Source organism: Charadrius vociferus, unplaced genomic scaffold (genome assembly GCF_000708025.1).
Source record: "Charadrius vociferus isolate BGI_N301 unplaced genomic scaffold, ASM70802v2 scaffold161, whole genome shotgun sequence".
In the NCBI taxonomy this organism is placed as follows: domain Eukaryota; kingdom Metazoa; phylum Chordata; class Aves; order Charadriiformes; family Charadriidae; genus Charadrius; species Charadrius vociferus.
The window spans coordinates 3,406,090-3,426,604 of record NW_009646928.1 but is presented as its reverse complement, the minus strand read 5'-3'; the positions used below and the strand labels follow the sequence as shown (position 1 = coordinate 3,426,604).

General features: G+C 38.3%; 1 protein-coding gene across 1 annotated transcript in view; it reads left to right on the top strand.

The window, feature by feature from the left end:
• Window positions 1–20,515, top strand: part of MYO3B (myosin IIIB) — a 181,285-nt gene that overhangs the window by 110,072 nt on the left and 50,698 nt on the right. Inside the window, 4 exon segments of the mRNA XM_009894642.1 lie at window positions 6,269–6,380; window positions 7,309–7,471; window positions 8,183–8,263; window positions 18,324–18,444. Coding sequence (XP_009892944.1) covers window positions 6,269–6,380; window positions 7,309–7,471; window positions 8,183–8,263; window positions 18,324–18,444 — 477 coding nt within the window.

Genomic DNA, 20,515 nt, shown 5'->3' with positions numbered 1-20,515 from the left:
TGGTATGCAGATGTTTCTTCACCACGTAACCCCCAGCTGTATACACCTTTTATGTAATGTGGCATATTCTATGCCACGGGTTGAAAGATAAGGGACTTGAGAATCTAATGGTGCTAAATGCTGTCATGCTTGAAGTGCCTCATAAGCACACAGAAATGTATTGAAGTCTTGTACAAGTTACATTTTAGGATTGTCTTTGTTCTTTTTCTCTGCCCGTTTACATTCTGCATTTAAGTTCTTTGTACTGCATTGGGATGCCGGATAGACTTTTCCTATAAGTGCTACCTACTCCCCAGTAGCGAGATGATGTTACTCAGGTCATATGCTCATGTCAATACAAGTGCTATTACTTTAACAGTGATCCAAGTGAGGCTGGGTCTGGTTTTTCAATATCACAGTGCAAATTTGCATGAGGTCACTGTTGGTACACCTGATACAGACAGTCTCTAAAATGTCAGTGTTACATTTCTCATGACCATATAAAGCCTCATTGACCTTAATGAGTCACATTCTGTGTTGACTGGTGCTAAGAATAAAAACTGGTCAAATATTGCAAAATCGTCTAAAACGTTACCTCAGGATGTGCTTTCTTCTAACCCCCAAAATTAAGTTGTGATAGACTTGTTTATTATTCAAAATCAGGGAAGTACTGAATTAAATTAAAAGTCAACAGGTTTGCTACAGAGAAAAGAAATGTTTGCTCTTAAAGTGACACATTTTTAATGCAAACTTACTTTTAACACTGAGTCTGCACTGTACCAAAGTCCCTAAGTGATTTCTGGAAACAAAATTATAATAACCCTCATATTTTGATTTTACCATTAGTGTTATTTGTTTCAGTGGCTTTAAGATTTCATCAGATCTAGGTAATGTTCTTGTACACTTTAAATATGGTAAACTGCTGTACCTTTCATGTATACTTTCTAGACACTTGTCATTCACAGAACACTGGTAAACAGTTGCAGGATGGAGAAGATACAAAACCTCTAGGAGTGAAAGTCTGAAAACCCCTTATGAATTGTGTATGCAGAATGAACCAAATTATGCCTTTCCGAGGGTATTTCTGTGATTCTGTGTTTATCTGATGATTTACAGCTTAAGTGTTAGGTATCTGTTACCAAATTTCAAGAGCTTCTTAGATGTTTTTTCATTATTCATTTACATTTTTTCATTCATACTCTCAATATAGTGTCAAATGTAATTAGTTGTATGAATTCAGATGCAGAAGTTTCTGAAAGAGGTGAGATACAAGCAATGCAAGTGAGGAATTTTTGGAAGTCATTTAACAGCTCTTTCAGTGCTAAAAACATGGACGTTTTTTAAACTTTCCAAATCCAGGGCTGAGAAGGAAAAAACATCTTTTGGAATGCTGAGAATCTGCCTACTATTGCTGGGGCTCTGGCTAGAAAGGGATTTTGCCCTCTTGCACCACATGCTTTTCACATATCATTGCCCATTCTCCACCTCATGCCCGTATATTTTAGTACAAGGATTTGTTTTAAAGAGGAAAAGGGTTAATCATTACTTGGGTAGTATTGATGCTTTCTTTAAGTCTGGAATGCGAAAGGAACTTTAGTAAGAGACACCGGTATAAGAGTTAATGGTGCTGTTTAAATGCTATTTATTGAATAGTTCCACAGTTCACCCTTTAAGGAGGGGAGAGAAATTGAACCGTTTGTTTACAATCAGTTTATCTAATCTAAAACCACCAACACTAAAATGCATTGGCCATAATCAGATAGTTAATGCATAGCATCATTCTGAAGTTTTCCGTACCTTAGCCTACTTGGTTGTCTTTAATATTTAACCATAAGTCTGCATGTCCTAGCTTTGCAGTTGTTGATCTAGGGATAAATTTAACTTTTAAAAAAAATGTTGGTTTATGCCTAATGACTATGAAGTACAGTTAATCCCATTTTAATGTATGTTTTGTCTGGAATACTATTTATGTCCGTGAAGGATAGTTTGTAGTGCAGTGTAAGAACCACTGGTTAAGAAATACATCACTCCAGAGTTTCATCAGCTCTGAGAAATTAATTCTTCTGAGGGCAAATTACTTTTTTCTTACTTAGTCTTACTGCTACTGAGAATGCGATTAGTCAAGTACTATTAGGAAACATGTAGATGAATATATCTCAAGTGTAGGAAATTTTCAAGCAGGATGTATAACCCAAGAAAGTAATGTATATTTGCACAAATACATGCATGTTTATGAAACAACACATGAAGGACTATAAACTTTATTTTTAAAAATACAAATGAAAGTATTGGCTTAACATAGAAGAGCGCTGGAGTATTCTAGACTACTGCCTTTTCTGCTGGAATAACAAATGCAAATATGGAAATAAAAAAGTAGAATTATGACATTTTCATCTCATCTGGAAAGAAACATGATTTCTAGCTCTACTTTTCTGAAATTAAGTATCTGGTTTCTTTTCTTGGTGAAATGTTGTAAACAGAGGTCACTTTGTGATCTCTGTAGAGTAGATTTACATAAGTATGATAGAAATGAAATTAGGTCAACAAATCAAAATGAATAGTTGTAGTTGCATATACCCCGACGTTTTGGGTGCGTTCCCGGACGTTTTCTCTACCATTTCACCATATTTGCACGCTTTTACCAGATACATTAATGTGAAACATTTTACTATCCTCCAAAATATTCCATATGGTCCATTGCTGTACAGAGATTTTAGATTAGGTAAAATAATTGGATGACCTTATGTGGCACACGCTGTGCTGCCATACAGTTACCCTGAGCATGTCAAGTCAAACTACTTGTGCATCTGTAGTTATGTGATTCAGTCATGAAAACAGGCATCAGATAGAACACAAAGTGTTTGCTTAAAACCCATAGGTATTTGAGCTTTGGAACAACGCTAATCTGGAGACCTTTTTACTGTGTAGAATGCAAGCTCTAAATGCAGTTCTGGAGGAGAAATAATCAAAAAGGAATTGCCAGTGTCATATTTTTAGACCTTATTTCTGATTAGCAGAGTCATTCCTGCCTTATTTTTGATGACATAACTGAAAAGGAACGGAAGGCCTGATGTTGAAAATGTGATATCCCAGTGCGTTGAACCGGCTACAGGAGTCTGCTGTGCAGTGGTTGGATCAACAAAAACATTTGGAAAAACACCTTTTAGATGAAGTTTTTATGAAATATTGGGAGAAAATATGTTTACATGCAGAAGTTATTCCCATGGTTTATAAAGTTACTGTTATTCTGAATGGCTTGCTTTCTTAGAAGACAGATAAATTTAAATTTATAAAAACATTTGTTAAAATGGGATTTGATAAGAAAAATGGGCCGTGTTTTATTTATGTTTTTTTTCTGAGTACTGAAAGCAACTACGTTCTAGAAAATGAAAGAGAGCTAATGGAGAGGGTACTACATTTGAAAAATATTGAAGTTTGTCATAAACAAAATGGTATAGTCAGGTGTGTAAATTGCATAGCTCAAAAATACATTTTAGCCAGGTATTTGTCACAAATAAAAAGTCAACTTCTCAGTAATTAGAATGTCATTGATAAGATAGATTCAAAAATTATGAGATCCTCCTTTACTATTTTATTGCATCAGTGCTATCTAAAAACTGTTTCCTGGTTTTAAAATTCCCAACTACAATGTGCCTTAGAAGATGTATGAACAACCAGAAAACTGATATTATTGCTCACTTGAATCCTTCCTTTCTTCTAAGGAAAGGAACTGCTTAAGTTGCATACGTGTGTAAATAACATGGCTGTCTGAACTGGCTTTTGAAGCAAGCAGCAATTTACTATTAGTGCAACTTCCCTGATGTATCTGTCAAGTATCTGTTGAAATTGCACACTGTCACAAATTGTTTGTGATACAAATATTTTAAATCTGAGTTTTATTAGTGCAACTCATAATACTGTTTGTCTTGTGAAAATGGGCATCTTAAGTTCTGTAATAAGGTGGAAGAAACATCGTTTTTTCTTTTCAGTACACCACGTTTCTCATAACTACTAAATAGCATGCCTTTTAGTATTTTGAAAGACTTGGCTAAAGAATTTGCAGTATCATGTTGTGAGAAAGCCACTGCATTAAAAATAACTCAGTAATACATAATCTCCTATCATTATTCAGAGTGGGCAATGTGTCCAGTGGGTGAATATCTATGTTTCTGGTCCAGGACTGATTCCAGTGCTTTTGCCTTCAGATGTCATTTTGTTCCCCTTTGATCTTTATTGACTATTTTAGTGGTTCTTTTTTCTTTCTTGTGACAACTGGAGCTAATATCTAGAGATTAACTGGAGTGAAAATTTGAAAATCATATTCTCCTGATTAAAAAAAAAAGTCTTGTGCTATTCCATTCTTTCTAATTGCTTCTCCATATTTTCTTCAGTATGAGGTGGCATATTTTCTTGACGCTATGTGGCTGCAGAGGAATCTGTCTCTGAGGTTCACTGGTCAGATTCTTCTCTTTATTTTTTAAAGAACATCTGATGGCTCTTTCCTATGCTAATAATTAGGAGAAAGGTTTGCTCAGCCTGCCAGTTCCTCTCAAACAGAATGTAAATAGAGTAGCACCTGTAGAGGTATAACTTAATAGACCAAGACAACAAATGGCGGTTCTTAAATGAGAGCTGAGGTGGCAGTTGCTACCATCTAACATTGTACTTGTGCTAAAATAACCTTAAATTTGTAAACTTGGCACATGTTCTTGCTGTTACTTAGCATAATTGTTTGCAAGTAGAGTTACTTAAATACTACAAAACCTTTCTTCATTAATGCATGGTGGCTTTATGGGTAGGGGTTGGTCTATTCATTCTTAATGTCTGTTTAGTTCAAACACATTTGCATCCCTTTTTCATTAACTATTTGCACAGTAATGTTATTTCACAAAAATTCTTTAGAAGCCGTTCTTTGCAAGAGAACGTGGACAAAAGAAAAGTCAATGTTGTTTAGTATGGGCCTGCTTCAAAGGCCACTAAAATTGTTCATAATCATTCCAATTAATTGTTTATCCCAATCAAACAGAAAAAAAGACATCATGCCTAATGACTTACAAACCTCATCATAACCACAGAATTCCTTGTGAGTAAAGAAAATTATTACATTCGTGTGAGGAATAATTTACTTGTTTTTTCTTTAAAATAGCTGCTATTTCTGCTTAACCGTCAGCACTGATAGAATCCTTGCTGATATGATAGTAATGCCATTTTTTTCATTATGCATATATATGCATATATATCTTCTGGAGGTGTGAAACACAGGTGGGTATTCGTGCAGTCTGAGCATCTTGTTCTCTGTAAATTAAGCTTGATATGAGAGTTGTTTTTACTGTAATCTAATCTTTATTCTTCACACACAGCGCCAGCCTTTTGGCTTCAATAATGAATCAGAATCAGTGTATCGTTGCACTGCCTACCCTCCTAGTGCTGGCCTTTATCTTCACCGATTGAGAATCCTCAGTCTTTCTACTAGGCATACTGAAAATGGGAAGCTCCCCTGAGTTCCACTGGTGGGAGTGATCTTGTTGCGAGCTCAAGAGCCTTGGACTCCTTATGTGGATTTATGCTTCCCAAAGAATGACAAGGCCATTCATATTTCTTTGTGAAAAATGACCGATAGCAGTAACTAAAATATTGAAAGATTACAAAGTGCCTTTTCTGGCATTTCTCATAAGGAGGAGGCATCAGGTCATGAATAACTTACTTTTAGTGCCTTTCTTTTTCTTTGGTGCTAGTATTTGACTTTTCTCCCACTCAGAAATCTGTAAAAGCCCATTGAATACCTCGGGGAGCACCTGCTTATTCAACAGAACTCGCAGCGAGATTTTACTGTGCCAAAGTGTGTTATGTAGCTCTGTAGATGGCGTACTTATTTTACACGTTATGCAGAAGGTTTTATTTTTGCCTTCCTCTCTATTACTCTGGTTTCTAGCACTTTTCCTTCTTCTCCCTGTCATTCATTCACTTGTTCGCCTGAAAAATTCAGAGCAACCTTGCGTATTTCCTAATTTGCACTGGTTTGTGAAAGACCTTTATGGATAAGTACACTGAGTGGGGATTTCTAGAATGCAGCAGATTCTTGTCACCACTATGGTACCACTTACTTTCCTTGTCATGTATATGCTCAAATATCTGTTCATGACATCTGTGCCATGATTTATGAAGAGGATGGAGTATAAGGGAGAATTTGGCCTATGAGTTTTAGAGAAGCAGCTCTGAGCTAGAGAAGAGCAGTGAAAGTACATATTGATGCTCAAGTCAATTCTTTCCATGTAATTTGGTTTTGCAGGTATTACTACCTTGCATTCAAGGCACACGAGACTCCCCTTGGTAGCAGAGAAAACTGTCTTGCCATTTTGGAGAAATCTAAACTGGACAACTGGATTCTTGGGAAAACCAAGGTAGGAGGTGCTAACATTTTCTCAAGGATAGTAACCTTTTAGCAAAACATGTCTAATAGTGGTTTGAAAAGTACTGCATGAATGAATGAAAGAACAAGGAAATCACTCCATTTAGCCTCCCAGGTTATGGAGGTGCCCTCCCAAGCCAGCTGAGTTAGTGCTGCAAGAGGAGGGATGCATTGGGTACCTCCCCAAAGGACACTGCACATGGCTGCCTTGATTAGGACAGTACATCTGTCAGTGCCTGCTGTGGCAGAGCCTCCCTGACGTTCCCCCTGCTCTTAATCATGGCATGACTGAAACTTCACATGCTGGCCTATCCTGGTTAGTACATTGCCCATTTGTGGAGTTTCAGGTGAGGTCTTGCTGGCTCAGTCAAGAGCCTTTGTTCACGGTTTAAAATGGAGTGGATGATTTCTGTAAAAAGGATGTTATACAGTATCTTGAGTTGTTTTACTGTGCACAAAAGAAAAACAAGGAGAATTTTGCTGCTCAAGACCCAGATAAAGTGTATGTAACCCCCCCTAGGGTTTGCCTCCGGAAGCAGAATCCTGTTAGACAATATTATGTCTAAGAACAAATTCAATGCAGGACTTATCTTCCCACTGTCAAGAAAGGCTGTATCTCAAAATTGTTGATACCTGAAAATAACCCCCTGGCCAATTTACTTTGTAAAGGGGGTAAATATGTGGTTTCTTTTGCAATGGGGTGATTATAATCAGTGGAATAATGAAATTCCACAAGCATACTGACAGCAAATATTTGATTCACAAGATTGCTATGATATCAGCAAGCAGTATTTTACCAGTTTTCTCAGCGACGGTGCCCTAAAATAGGCTGACGCAAGACTAATGAAAAGGCAGAATATAAGAGGTTACGTTACTGCCTGCATGTAATACTGATTTTTTTTGTTGTTGTTCCATTTCAGGTTTTTCTAAAGTATTACCATATAGAGCAGTTAAATTTGTTCCTGCGAGAAGTTATAGGGAGGGTGGTGGCCATGCAAGCCTATATCAAGGGATGGCTTGGAGCAAGGAGGTACAAGAAAGTCAAAGAGAAAAGAGAAAATAGTGCTGTTACCATACAGTCAGGTAAATGTTTGCATTCCCTATTTCATTGAGTGTCTTTGCATTTCAAGCTGTTAAATTGCATGTACTTTATTTATTCATTCGTAATAGATTATTATTAAATCAAAATAACCGGAGGTGCTTTTCTCTCCAGCTAATGGATGCAAATATTATTGATCTAAGGTGTCATCTTAGTATTTGGTAATGTCTTCATTTAAATATTTTAATATTTTAGATGTGATGCTTGTGCACAAAATGAAAATAGTGTTAGGTATGTCTACGCTGGCGTGCAGCGCATAAATTAAATGCAGTAGCATGCCCCCACCGCCCACCCCATGCATACCAGGAGACATACCTCGTGGGATGGGCCTGAGAGGCTGATTAGCAGTAATTTAGCAGGCTTCCTTAGATCAAATTTGAGGAGCTGTGTCAGGGGGGGAGTTCTTGTGCTGACATGATCGTGCACCTTTGCCTTTTGGATGAGGACATCAGTGAGCACATGGTGACAATTAAAATTTGGACGAGTGAAGCAGTGTTTGAAGTTGTGGGGATGTGAATACTGCAGTCGTGAACCCAGAGTTCAACATGTGGGTGGATGGGGAAGAGGTATTGGAGATGGGGGCTGGAGTGGTTATGGCAGGAGGGATGAAAGTTTCAGCACATCTCTGACTCTGTAGACTCTGTAGCACTTCCTTAAATAAATGTAATTTCCAGCACATGGTTTTGTATTTTTAGCCTGGAGAGGATATGAAGCTCGCAGGAAGTACAAGGAAATAAGGAACAGAAGAACTGATGCTGCTATACATATTCAAGCAGGTAATTAAAACATTATTTCAATTGCCAACACCTATTTTGCTGTGGGTGATTTCATGTGTCAGTGTTTATAGCCAAGAGAAATACCTGCAGTCCAAAGTAAAGCTATGAAAAACATTACTTCTGATTGTTTGCTCCTCAGTATCAAATGACATCAGTGACAGGTATCAGGCACTTTAGGTTTTTCGGAAGTACTTCTCTGGAAGCAAAAGATACTGATTATAAGCTGTTGAGCTAGTTCTTTAAGAATCTCTGAGCATGGTCAGTATGATTCAACTATACATAGAGCTGGTGTAAAGCACTGGACTGATTTGACTAAAAGTGTGGATGGGAGGCACTGGACGTGCATTTCTCTGTCTTTGTGTCAAGCTTTAATGTTGGCAGGTTGCCAGGTTTTTGTTTTGACTGCTTGCTGGGTTTGCCAGCTTTGGCCAATCTTTTGACTCTCTGCCAGACTCCTATGCAGCCGTATCAATATGAATTTGAATAAAATTTAAAGAGATTATTGGAGGAACAGGCCCATAGGGCTGTGTAGGTCTCTAGTAGAGAGCAGGGTACCATATGGCACAGAAATCTAAGAACCAGTGCTGTGAACTCAATGGTGTTTTCAGATGCTGCCAATATGAAGCAGCCTCCATATGATGCAGTGTAATACACCTTCACTGTCCAACCCCAGGTGGAAAGATTGTAGTTGATCAAAAATGGGTTCTAGCAAATGTGTTTACAGATAAACCAGGGTACCACCTTTATTCTACCACCTTCCTGTGCTATAATTCCTTAAGCTTTGTCACCTCTCTATTCTGTATCATGTAGTCTAAAGTCAATCTGGAAAAGACGTGTTCTAAATATTCTTTTACTTTGTTCTCAAGCCATTTCCAATGAATTAATTTGTTTTTCTTTTGTCTAAGTTTTCTACTCTGAAATAAGGCATTGCTGTGACTTTCAGCAGAAAACAGAATACCAGTCTGGTTACAGAAAGGAACAGAGTATCATTAGGATAAAATAATAATTTATAACTTTGCATGCATACTGTTATGTAGAGTCATGAACTGTAGCTCTAGTGTCAAATGCAGAATATTGTATTAAATAGAGAACTGTGAAGGACAATTTTTTTCTCCCATTACAACAAGCACTGAAGGACTGCATAAGCACTCTCTCCCCTTCCTCCTCTCCTTTGTGTTGTCATTTTCTATTGTTTTTATGACAGCACGGAGAGCAGATCTTACAATACCCCCTGCAACTATTTTCTGGAGTATTTGCTACATTTACACTCGGTCATATCTGAACTTAGTTTTCCCGACTTTTACGACAGCCTTTTGCCATAAAAAGGAAAGTGAAACAGTTGACCCATCACTGTCTCACTATTAACATTTCCTTAAGATGAGCTTTATCTCAGGTTCAGTAGGAAGCTGGTGTGTAGCGGTATCACTTGGAGACTGTAGGGGACATTCTGCCTTAGAGTTTTATCCAGCCAGATTTCTTCGGCATATAGGAGATGCATGCTCATTACTAGCTCTTTAGAGAAAGCAACTAATCTAGTCTGCTGTTTGCACACATGGGAGAGATTCAGAGCTGTGTCCTTTCCTGCCATCTCTATGATGCTGCATTGAATGTGGCAGAGCGGAGGCAGTGGGAGTGTACACGTACCCTTGAATTTGGACACTTCTGTTGAGCCCTCTGGACCTAATGCTGGAGGAATGCTGTTAGCACTCTTCCCACCAACACACACACACTGTCTTCCTTTGTAACCTGGCACTTGACAGTTTCAGTGATCAGTCTGGGTGAATAAGCATTAGGACCGTAGGGCTAAGAGTGACACAGTGCACCTTTGTATTAATTAGGCTGTCTGCTCCTCCTATCTTTGGCACTGCATTCGAAGGGGTATAATAATAATAATAATTATTCTCAACACACTTCTGTCTGCCTTTGGAAACCTATATCTAGGACTTCTTATTTGAAAATTCTTTTTATGCACATTTTCTCTTCTCTACATGCTAATTATTCTGTGTTTCAAATCAAAGCTCATGCTTGCTAATGGTGGCCATTTTCCAGGTTTTAAAATACACTGACAGTCTTTCTGTTGTTTACATTACACTGTCCAAGTGTCTAGTGGCATGGAGACAAAAGCAACTCCAAATCTCTCCCTTCCCTGCACATCTTATAATGTGAGTGTGTAGTTCAAGGCAGCTTTTCAGTAAAATGGAATATGATCACCTTTGTATTTTTTTTTTAAATGAGCCATGTCAGGCAGTGAAATAGACTGTTTGCATTTGTCATCCAGACATTGGCAAAACCATATAATTAAAATATATGTACTTCCCTCTCCTCGCCGCCACCCCCACTCCTCCCCCCCGCCCCGACTCAAGCAGGCCTTGAAATTTAGGAAGCATTTGGCTTACATGTTTCTACAGAACAGCGCATATTGAAATTTGTTTTCCTTTCATCTCTTTCCCAATAAAAGCAGCCGCTCGGCTTATCCCTTTAGCTTCCTCAGAACTTCCTTTCAGAATTCCCGATCTATTACAGCACATTCACATACCAGAAACAAGATGCCTTTTCATGCTGTCAACCTTTTTCATCTGAAATGTAAATTAATTCTTGCTGGTACGCTTTGACAGAGATCAAAGTAGGGGTATTAACCTTATTGGGCCTTCTCTTCATCAGAATCAGTTCCAAAGACTGCGAGGGTAGTGTTAGGAGGCCAGTCTTCACTGTTATCTATGGCCCTCCTCCAGGCAGTCCTCTGTCTACAAGTCAGCATTTCAAAGGCGCTGATTTCTTTTGTAAATGACCTTATCATTACTTTAAACTGTGTGAAAAATGATTTGCCTGAATAATTCTTGCAGGATTATCCTGCTCATTTTAATTGTAGGGGGACTTCATTCAGATTCCAGGATATTGTTTAAGTGATTTTGACAGCAAGTGATCATAGCCTGATATAAAGGAGGAACACAGCTCCTGATTGGAAACCTCTTGACTTGTTCAGATTGTTCATTTCTTGCAAGTCAGTCTTTGAGGTAGGCTGCATTTGCATTTTAAAAATAAACAGATGCCTTTCAAATACATGAGCTGGTGGTCTGGAGATCTCTGTGGGCCCAGCAGTTCACTATCCATTGAAGAAATGTTGGAAGAAAAAACAAACTTAGGAAAAAAACAACCCTCACAATATACATGAGGATACAATTCCTGAGTGTATTATATCACATGAAAAAAAGTCCTTATTTCAGAGGGGGGAAAACACCCTTGCTAGGAAACAAAGTATTTGTGAGTTTAAATTAGGTGGGGAAGAAAAAGCTACCCTACTTCAGCCTATCTACATCACAGGTTCTCAGAATACACAGATGTTATCAGACTCATGGCTAAAATGATACATAAGGTACACAAGGTCTTTCCAACTTCTTCCAGTCACACTTTCCCAAACTGTGAAGGTTAGAAAATGCTGATTTTTAACTTGGAGACGAATTTTAAAGAATGATTTTGTGTAAAGTGTTTGTGTTAACAATACTTTGCACTTCTGAGTATTTCTTTGTAATCGGGATTTGTATTGTTTTGATTTACATCTGAATAAAAGGAAAAATATTTTCTTAAAATATACAATTTTTTAAAATTATGTTGCCAGATTCACAGCTGGTTTAAATCAGTGTATATCCAATGAATCATCTGACTGAAATGTTGCTGCACTGATTTACCTCACATGCAAGTCTCATTTAATGTTTCTTTGTATTAGAATAATGAATTAATTAGAATTTAAAACAACAGATAATACAATTATAAAAGTATCTTTTCTAGTTTTGATAGATAGCACGTATTTCCATGCAGTGTGACTGTGGTCCCGAAAGACTTAAGGGAGGATTTTAATCTGGTTATTTCATTTGTGAACTGACATTGCCAAAATACCAAATGAGTGGTGCATGCGATTCACTCAGATCCAAGGTGACATCACTGAATTCATTTTAATTAGGCCCACTTTAGCCATCTGGAATATACTGTGCAGCTCTGGTCAGGACTGAGTTTAACTATGCTTCCAGAGGTGAAAGGCAAATGACTAATCCATTGAGCCACCATCTCCTCCTCCAACACGTGCTCGCACACTCACCATATGTCACGTTGTATTGGAAAATTCTTTATCAAGAACTCAAGATTTGGGCTCTTTTTTTTTTTTTTTTTTTAAATAAAAAGCGGTGGATGTTCAGAAGGAAACCAGATGAAGCATCCCTTTGTAAATTGCTTTCTTTCTGTAACTTCTGCCCATGCAATGTTGCTCACTATTTACATTTCTGTAACATGTGCTTCTGGCAAAATTTACTCCATTATAATAAAAAAAAGAGCGCCTGAGAACAGCTGTAATTTAGTATTTTACATTTATAATAAATGTATGCTTTTAATAAAAGTGTTACCTTTGGGATTTTCAACAGCAAAGATTTAATGTTTGCTTCAATAGAAGACAAGGAAGTATTTCTTGAAAACCCTATATTTATCCATCTATTTATATCACTATGTACATGTGTGTATACATGTATTCGGCCAATACTGTTATACAGATCTAAGAGTTACACAAGTAAAATGTTCCAAAAACTTTTAAGGACTGTATAAATGTATCTAAATATATATATATATATTAATTTTCCTGAAAATAACAGCCACTAAGTAACAGATCCATTTTTACTTTTTTCTGTCATTAATTTTTCTTCCTTTTAACTACATTGTCATTGTAAGAACCATTGAAGAGATGTATGTGTTTCTCTTAATGGCAGCTGAACCTTGTGTTAGCTTGATTTCACATTCAGGGTAAACCAGACTGGTTTGTACAGGTTGCACAGCTTTGGTTAACTTTATTCTTCCATCTCTCTGTGTTCCATACTAGCTTAGGGCATCCAGTAATGCTTCACTTTTAGTATCAGTCTCTAGTAATCATTAAAAGCCTGCTGCTCACGTGCAGGGAACATGTTAGGAAAAGTGGGAAGGCCTCATGGTTTTAAAGTGTGAGGTCCTATAGTTTCATCTCTGAGCTAAGCTCTGTCGTGAATATGTCTACATTTCCTTTCGGTTTTCTCTCCTGCTTTTAAGGAGATGCAAAGGAGATCATTCTTACTGGATTTCATGCCCTTGCTAAAATCAGAAAGGGACAACAACGTACGTTGTCCAACAGTATGCTGGAAAACCTATTCCTTTCCCTTGCTGATATTGACAAACAGTTTCACAGTCATCTTCACTTTTTTTTCTTTGACCAAGTCTCAGGATCAGAGACTGTAATGCATGGTAATTAAAAACCGTATGTCCAAGTGGTGATGTGCATCAGTGACACCAGTCCTGATGGCAGCCTTGGTAAGTCTTCCAAATAGTCACTGCTTGTCACTGGTGGTTACTGCTTGTACCTGAGAACTCGTGACTTGCTTTCTTGTAATGCTTTTGCTGGAGAACTTATGACAAGAGTTGGTGGGGTTTTTTTTCTGCTGTTAAACGACATCACCCAATATCCATCTGGAGAGGTGAAAGAGGGCAGGTATTCATGAGACCCAGCAAAGGATGTGACTCTCCATCCCTTTTACTGTTCATTAGAATTAATTTGTCATGGAGTGAAGAATCAGATTCATGGGCTCCAAATCCTCTCAGATGTTGTTAGTTAAGCTGCTGAATGCTTTTTTAACTAGGCGAATTAAGAAAGTGATATGCTGTTCGTAGCAAATCAACTTCTGATTACAAGCTATCATGGTATCTTCAGCAAGCATGAGCTTTCATTTCTGAGTTGCTGTTATATGCTATTTTAAGTGATGTTATAGATTAAAAATGTGTCTATGTAGAAAATGTCTGTTGAACATGATTTTTTATGACTGAGAATGAATCCTTCTGCTGTTTAAAATACTACTTCATCTCCTTTCTTTAGTCTTCTTGTATAGACCTGTGATTGTTTAGCTTTGATCTTTCTACATTGGGCTTCATAATTTGCTCTGTAACTATATATTTCCTATGGGAATCAGAGGGAAAATGCCTGGACTTTTCCTATCTGGAATTGTGCAACTTTGTATGTAATGTATATGCCTTGGTACTGAGACCTTAAAATGAAGGTTTTTAACTGCAAGACACCAAATTTCAGACTCCCTGAGGTAAATATATTCTTGGTTTGCTAGGTGCTGGAGCTGACAGAAAACTTGCTTTGTGTGAGAACTGATCAGTAAAAGAAGTAAAAATTCATGTCCTAAATTGCGGCACGTGAAACATTTAACACTGAGTTACTAATAGAATTGCTAAAATTAAGTTCAGTTCCTATGTTGCTTTTCATCTTGTCATCTTTGACTGTAAAGATCAGGGTTAAAGACACTGTTGCTGGAAAGTTTGGAATATAGACTGGATAAGGTGAAAATGAGGTGACAGCTGGTAATCATTCTTCTTCAATGATGCAGTGATTGTTCATGGAGCAATAGCAACATGAGTCTGCTAATTTCACACTCTTTGAGCCAAGTGCTTAGTGTCAAAACCAGCACCAGTCAGTAATGCAAATTGCTGTGATGGAGCAGCTTCCCAGCCTCTCAGACTCCCCCAGTAGAATTCTCTGCATATGCATTTCTTTTGAAACATTATAGATCCAGTTAATAAATGTTGAAAAGATGTAGTCCTACTAATGCTGGATGAAGCTTTTGAGAGAGAGAGAAGTTTGTTTATCCTGCTACTTCAGTTATCCCATGAGTCAAAGGGAAAGTAGGAAAAATACAGCCATTTACCTGCCAGATTCAGGAAGAATGTTAGAAACCGCCTTGCAGAAAGGTTAAGTTGAAGAGGAGCTGATTTTGAAAATATGTATGAAAACAAAAGACAGGGTAAAAACTATGTTTGTTAAATCAGATATAGCATGGTATTTGTAGGGAATGAGGGAAAGACCAAAATGGTTATACTGATATTAACAAGAGTCTCTGGGGAAAAAGAAAAAGAATTTTAAAAAATAAAATCACAGTAGGTGTCAGGGTTGATTTTATAGACGCAGACACACATTCAAAGAACTGCTGAAAGTGGAGAAATTACTAAGGACAAAACTGAAGTTTATGTTATTAGTTCATTTGTTTCAGTGCTTCTTTATCTTTATGGTAGCCCGGTGACTGACTGATACTCAGCATGTTTCAGCTGCAGAGTGGTGGCTGCTGGCCAGCTGTCTCTGCTGCCAATATCGGAGTAGGCTCCTTGTCTGGTCAGTAGGGGATAGTTAAGGATTGGAAGCCTGATCACATGGGGCAAGTGAATGCTTGCCTCCTCTCTGCCAGACAGGCAGACTTTTCCAGTCTGATTATTAAGGGCACAAAGTTCCTCAGCCTCACGATACCTGAGCTCTGTATTCGGCACAACACCTCAGCAGGCCTGACTTCTGTCATGCCTTCTGTAAAGTGAATGGTTATTTATTTTAGTAACCTCTCATTAAAAGGCAATTTTTACTGCTTCTTACCCTGGAAACCTCAGTAGCAGTGAAATGCTTAGATTGTTATGGTGCGTTGCATACAGCTTGAACTGTTCAGATGGTTTTAATTTTCTTCTACTGCACAAATAAGTGCGACACAACATATTTTTGTGGAGGTAGGTGGCTGAAAAGAAGACCATTAACACTATACAGGAGTTACAAGAGAAGGGATTAGTTACAGCCCTTTCCTAAGGGAAAGGGCGGATGCAGTCAAGATAGCTCTGTTTTGTTTCCTCCACCATCTCTTCATTATGTAAAAAAACCCATGAATGGGAACCTAAATTTATAAGAGTAGTTAAATGGAAGAAAAGGGAAATCAATCAATTATCTCATAATTTGGTAATAATTGAGGGATTGCAAATTTTACAGGGTCTTTATTCTCTCTTGTGTAGGTAATGCCTACTTTCTAGTGTTGCCATAAAATCAGAGGCATGAGATACAGGGAAAACTTGTTAATCTTCTCTGTTCTCAATTTATTCTATATTCTATATTTATTCTACTTCCTGATTTCCCTTTGTAAAGGGAATTGTTGTCTATATGTTATTTGTTATCTTGACCCTGAGCCTACATTGGCTTGCTCCACACCTCATTTCTGTGCCTGTCCTGCATCCCACTGTAATATTTAACCCTGGACTTTAGAAACCCCAATGAGAGGGCTCTTCTCCTCCTGTGAGTAATTAGTCCCCAGACTGACTCCACTTTTGCACGTTTGGTGTACTTAAAAGCTTTTCCTGGACAGGGATTTTTTTTCCTCAAATTATAATATTTCCCTATCTTAGCTCCCATTTTCTTTAATTTATTGACTCACTACGTTTGGTGTACTTAAAAGCTTTTCCTAGACGGGGATTTTTTTTCCTCAAAATCATAATATTTCCCCATCTTAGCTCCCGTTTTCTTTAATTTATTGACTCACCGTTTAAATTGCAGTCCTGCTAGACTAATAAACAGCTCCTTTCCCTCACAACCCGCAGCCTCCTTATTCAGCAGCTGCTTGTTGTACATTTCAACTATGGCATTAAAACTGTACTTACTTTCTTCCTCATTCAGCCCTTTCTCCCCTTTTTATCAAGGTATTTCTGCTTAAAGTCATGCTTGAAATAAACCCTACAAGAAATAAAATTTAAAGATTTGTGAGTTGAAGTGTACATTGCAATGCATTTTAGTCTTTTGTCCTAAGTGCAGCATGTATCACTATTTGTGGTTTTTGCTGGGGCTTTGCTACTAACTGCTTGCAGGTGTCAAGAATTCAAGCAAATTCATGTCAGATAAAACTGTAGAACTAAGTTAGTTATTTAGGTACCCAAATCCAGAGACAGTCCATGGAAATAAAGGATGCAGAGATCCTAAAAATGTTATTCGTTGCCGTTTTCTTTACCATTTAATTTCATTGCATGCTTGCTACTTCATTTAGTGGTTCTAGTGATTGTTTTGTTCAGATCTTTTTTTTTATGAATGGTATAAATTCCAACCTCTGTATATTTTTTCCTGTTTATTTGTATGAGAGTTATTTTAAGTGTTTTATTATGGTTACAGTTAATAGAAAAATAGGAGAAGACATTATTTATATGCCAATAGCATCCTGGGGTACATCAAGGAGAGTGTGGCCAGCAGATCAAGGGAGGTCGTTCTCCCCTCTACTCTGCCCTGGTGAGGCCACATCTGGAGTACTGTGTCCAGTTCTGGGCTCCCCAGTTCAAGAAGGACAGGGAACTGCTGGAGAGGGTCCAGCAAAGGGCTATGAAGATGACTGGGGGTTTGGAGCATCTTTCTTACGAGGAAAGGCTGAGGGACTTGGGTGTTTTTAGTCTAGAGAAAAGAGGACTGAGGGGGGGGATCTTATCAATCCTTATAAATACTTAAAGGGAGGGTGCCAGGTAGATGACAACAGTCTTTTTTTCAATGGTACCTACTGATAGAACAAGAGTTAATGGGCACAAACTTGAATATAGGAAGTTCCATCTAAACATGAGGAGGGACTTCTTTACTTTCAGGGTGGCAGAGCACTGGAACAGGCTGCCCAGGTAGGTTGTAGAGTCTCCCACACTGGAGACATTCAAAACCCACCTGGATGCCGTCCTGTGCAACCTGCTGTAGGTAACCCTGCTCTGGCAGGGGGGGTTGGACTAGGTGATCTCCAGAGGTCCCTTCCAACCCTGACCATTCTGTGATTTATTTTTCTAGTTTTAATTGAATATATCTGCCCCTGGCTCCCCATTCCCGTACCCCACAATAAAAGCAGGTAAAACTTCTGATTCTGTAAAATTCTGACAAGCTCAAATCATGGGAGTTGGGATTAAAGAAAGTGTTTTGGAAGTGATTTTCTACTACGTATTTTAATACTTTCTAAGCTGGATTCCGATTTAAATTAAGCATGTTCTCATTTTGAGGCTTGTTTTCCTTGCCTGGGCTGTGCCAAGTGGTCACTATAACAGTGAGAGTATAAGGCCCTGTATAATTTCCAGCTGTTGTAAACATTGCAAACATTGGAGCCACACCTGTGAGGTGCTAAGTGTTTTTTCTTTCCACTGGTTCCGTAGAAATTGAGGACAGAACCAGGTGGCAGTCTGCGTTTCAGGCTCTGCAGAATTTTTCTCTGATTTATAACTATGTTTTTTTTAGCTTTCAGGGGATATATTGTTCGTAAAAACTACACAAGATTGAAAAACAGCACTGCCTGTGTAGCAGATCCTCAGCTTATGAGCAGCTGCTCTACTTCTGATTTTGGCGGTGAAGAGCACTGGTGAGTTGAATCCTTTGCTGTCTATTATCTAACAGAAGTCATTTTCCACACAATAAGATCTGAAAGGAGCAGGATGTCATCATGATTCAGCCAGCTCTTAGGGAATCTGGCATTTTCTGAGGATAAGCACCTGTGGGTTAGCCAGTCCCCACACCAGCTTAGTCATCTCAGTGTTCTCCCAGTTAGCGGAGTTAGATTTATTTGCTGTGCTGTTTGTCCTGGATTGCTCTCCTGTTTCTGTGCGCTTCTCGGAAGTACCCAGAACACTGTAGATTGTGGACAGGATTGCAAGTGCTCAGCATTTCAGAACTGACTGCAGTGCATGTTATTAAATTCTCAAGAGTAGAAAGTTACCCTTCTGTGTCTGTAAAGCTCCATGCAGACCAGCAATGAGACAGGGAGAATAGTTGTAAAAAGCAGATGGACAAGTCACTGACAGAAAGCCTAGGAATACTGTAAACCATAATAGTGGTGCCCTCCTCTTTGTAGAGGAAGGGTATTTTAACCTTCCTTACCAATGGAGTCACTCCAGACAAATGTCCTTCTGGCACTTTCTTGGGTATGAGAGGCAAGGGGGATCTGTTACATCTTTAGCTGTTGTCTAAGTCTGTCTCTCCAATAGTGTTCTAGGAGACGTGGCTGCTTTTGCTGGATTAATCCCTTTGATTAGCAAGTTTCAGTGACTAGGAGTTATGAGATCTCTCCTGCTGTGGCATAGGCATGAGGACATCTCAGCACTTCTTCCTGTTCTTATTTCTGTTATTTTATGCGCTACCTATATAGCATATGAATGCAGGTTCTTTTACACCTCTTAAGAGTTCTCTGAGGAAATCAATGACTTGCTTGACTGTAACAAGATAGTATTATTCCATTAAGAAGATATTTTTTTTAAATCACCATCAACTTCTCCAGAATGGTATTTCTTTTTCAGTGTATGCTCATAAAATTATGTTAACTTTCATGCTAACTTTGGTTGATTTAGATTGAATAATGTCTGCTACATGCTCCGGTGTATTATTATAGGATTTTGTTCAGGTGTAACCACCTGCATTCTTGTAGGTTAATAGTGGTCCAGAATCTCTCCCTTGCAGTATTCTTTTTTCAGCAAGAAAAAGGTTCAGGCCATTGGACGAGTAATAAATAAATAAATAAATTGTTTTGGTCATGATTTTCAGGGAAAAGGATGAGCCCATTGCAGTTTACCATCATCAGTCTGTCTTTGGGTTGCCTCACGGCTCACTGGGGCAATGAGTTTCCTAGTTTATGATTCCCTCCATATGCATGCAGCTCCTTCTGTCTCTGAAGTACTTAAGGGTGTGTATCTTGTGATCTCTTTAGAACTCTTGATGATCACATGGTCATTTGTTCTCCAGTCGGCACTGATGGTTAAAAGCAAGAGCTAATAAGTTGCCTATTATCAGTTTTCTTTGCCATCCCAAATTATCATTATTTACACTGTAAATAGGCTTTTGTTTTCTTTTTAGTGATCTAGAGCTTTCACCTGGACTTTTTCCTTCATCTGTTTTACCTATGATTAGCCAGGAATGGTTTTCTTCCCTTTTTGCATTAGACTGGTTCTGGAATTCCTTGTTGCTCTCCAAACAAATGTATCTTTCTGGATTAGGTAAAGCTTGCTTAATTGTATAGCCCTTGAGGCTCACGAGGATTTTATGTTTCAGTAACTGTTGAGGTGAATTTGGGCTCTGTTAAGCACAAATATACAGACCTTTAAAGATATTCAGCCACTGAACTTACACTGGAATCAATGTCTAAATGCCTTTAGATACCTGGCCTGAAGGTGCCTATATAAAATAAATTGACTGTCCAGGTCTTGCACCCGGTCCTGATTGCTATGCACAATCAGACAGATAAATAAATGTATCCCTTCTGTTGCCTGGAGTTCCTAAACTGCCATTACTGCTGGCAGTTCTCAAGTTTAACCCCAATAAATATTGCAGATTATTTGCCTAATACATTTCTCAGCAATGGCCTCAGGTTCCAGTGATTTCAGTGAGACTTGAAAATGATCAGCATTTCACAGGTGATGTTCAGAATCTTAGGACCAAATCTG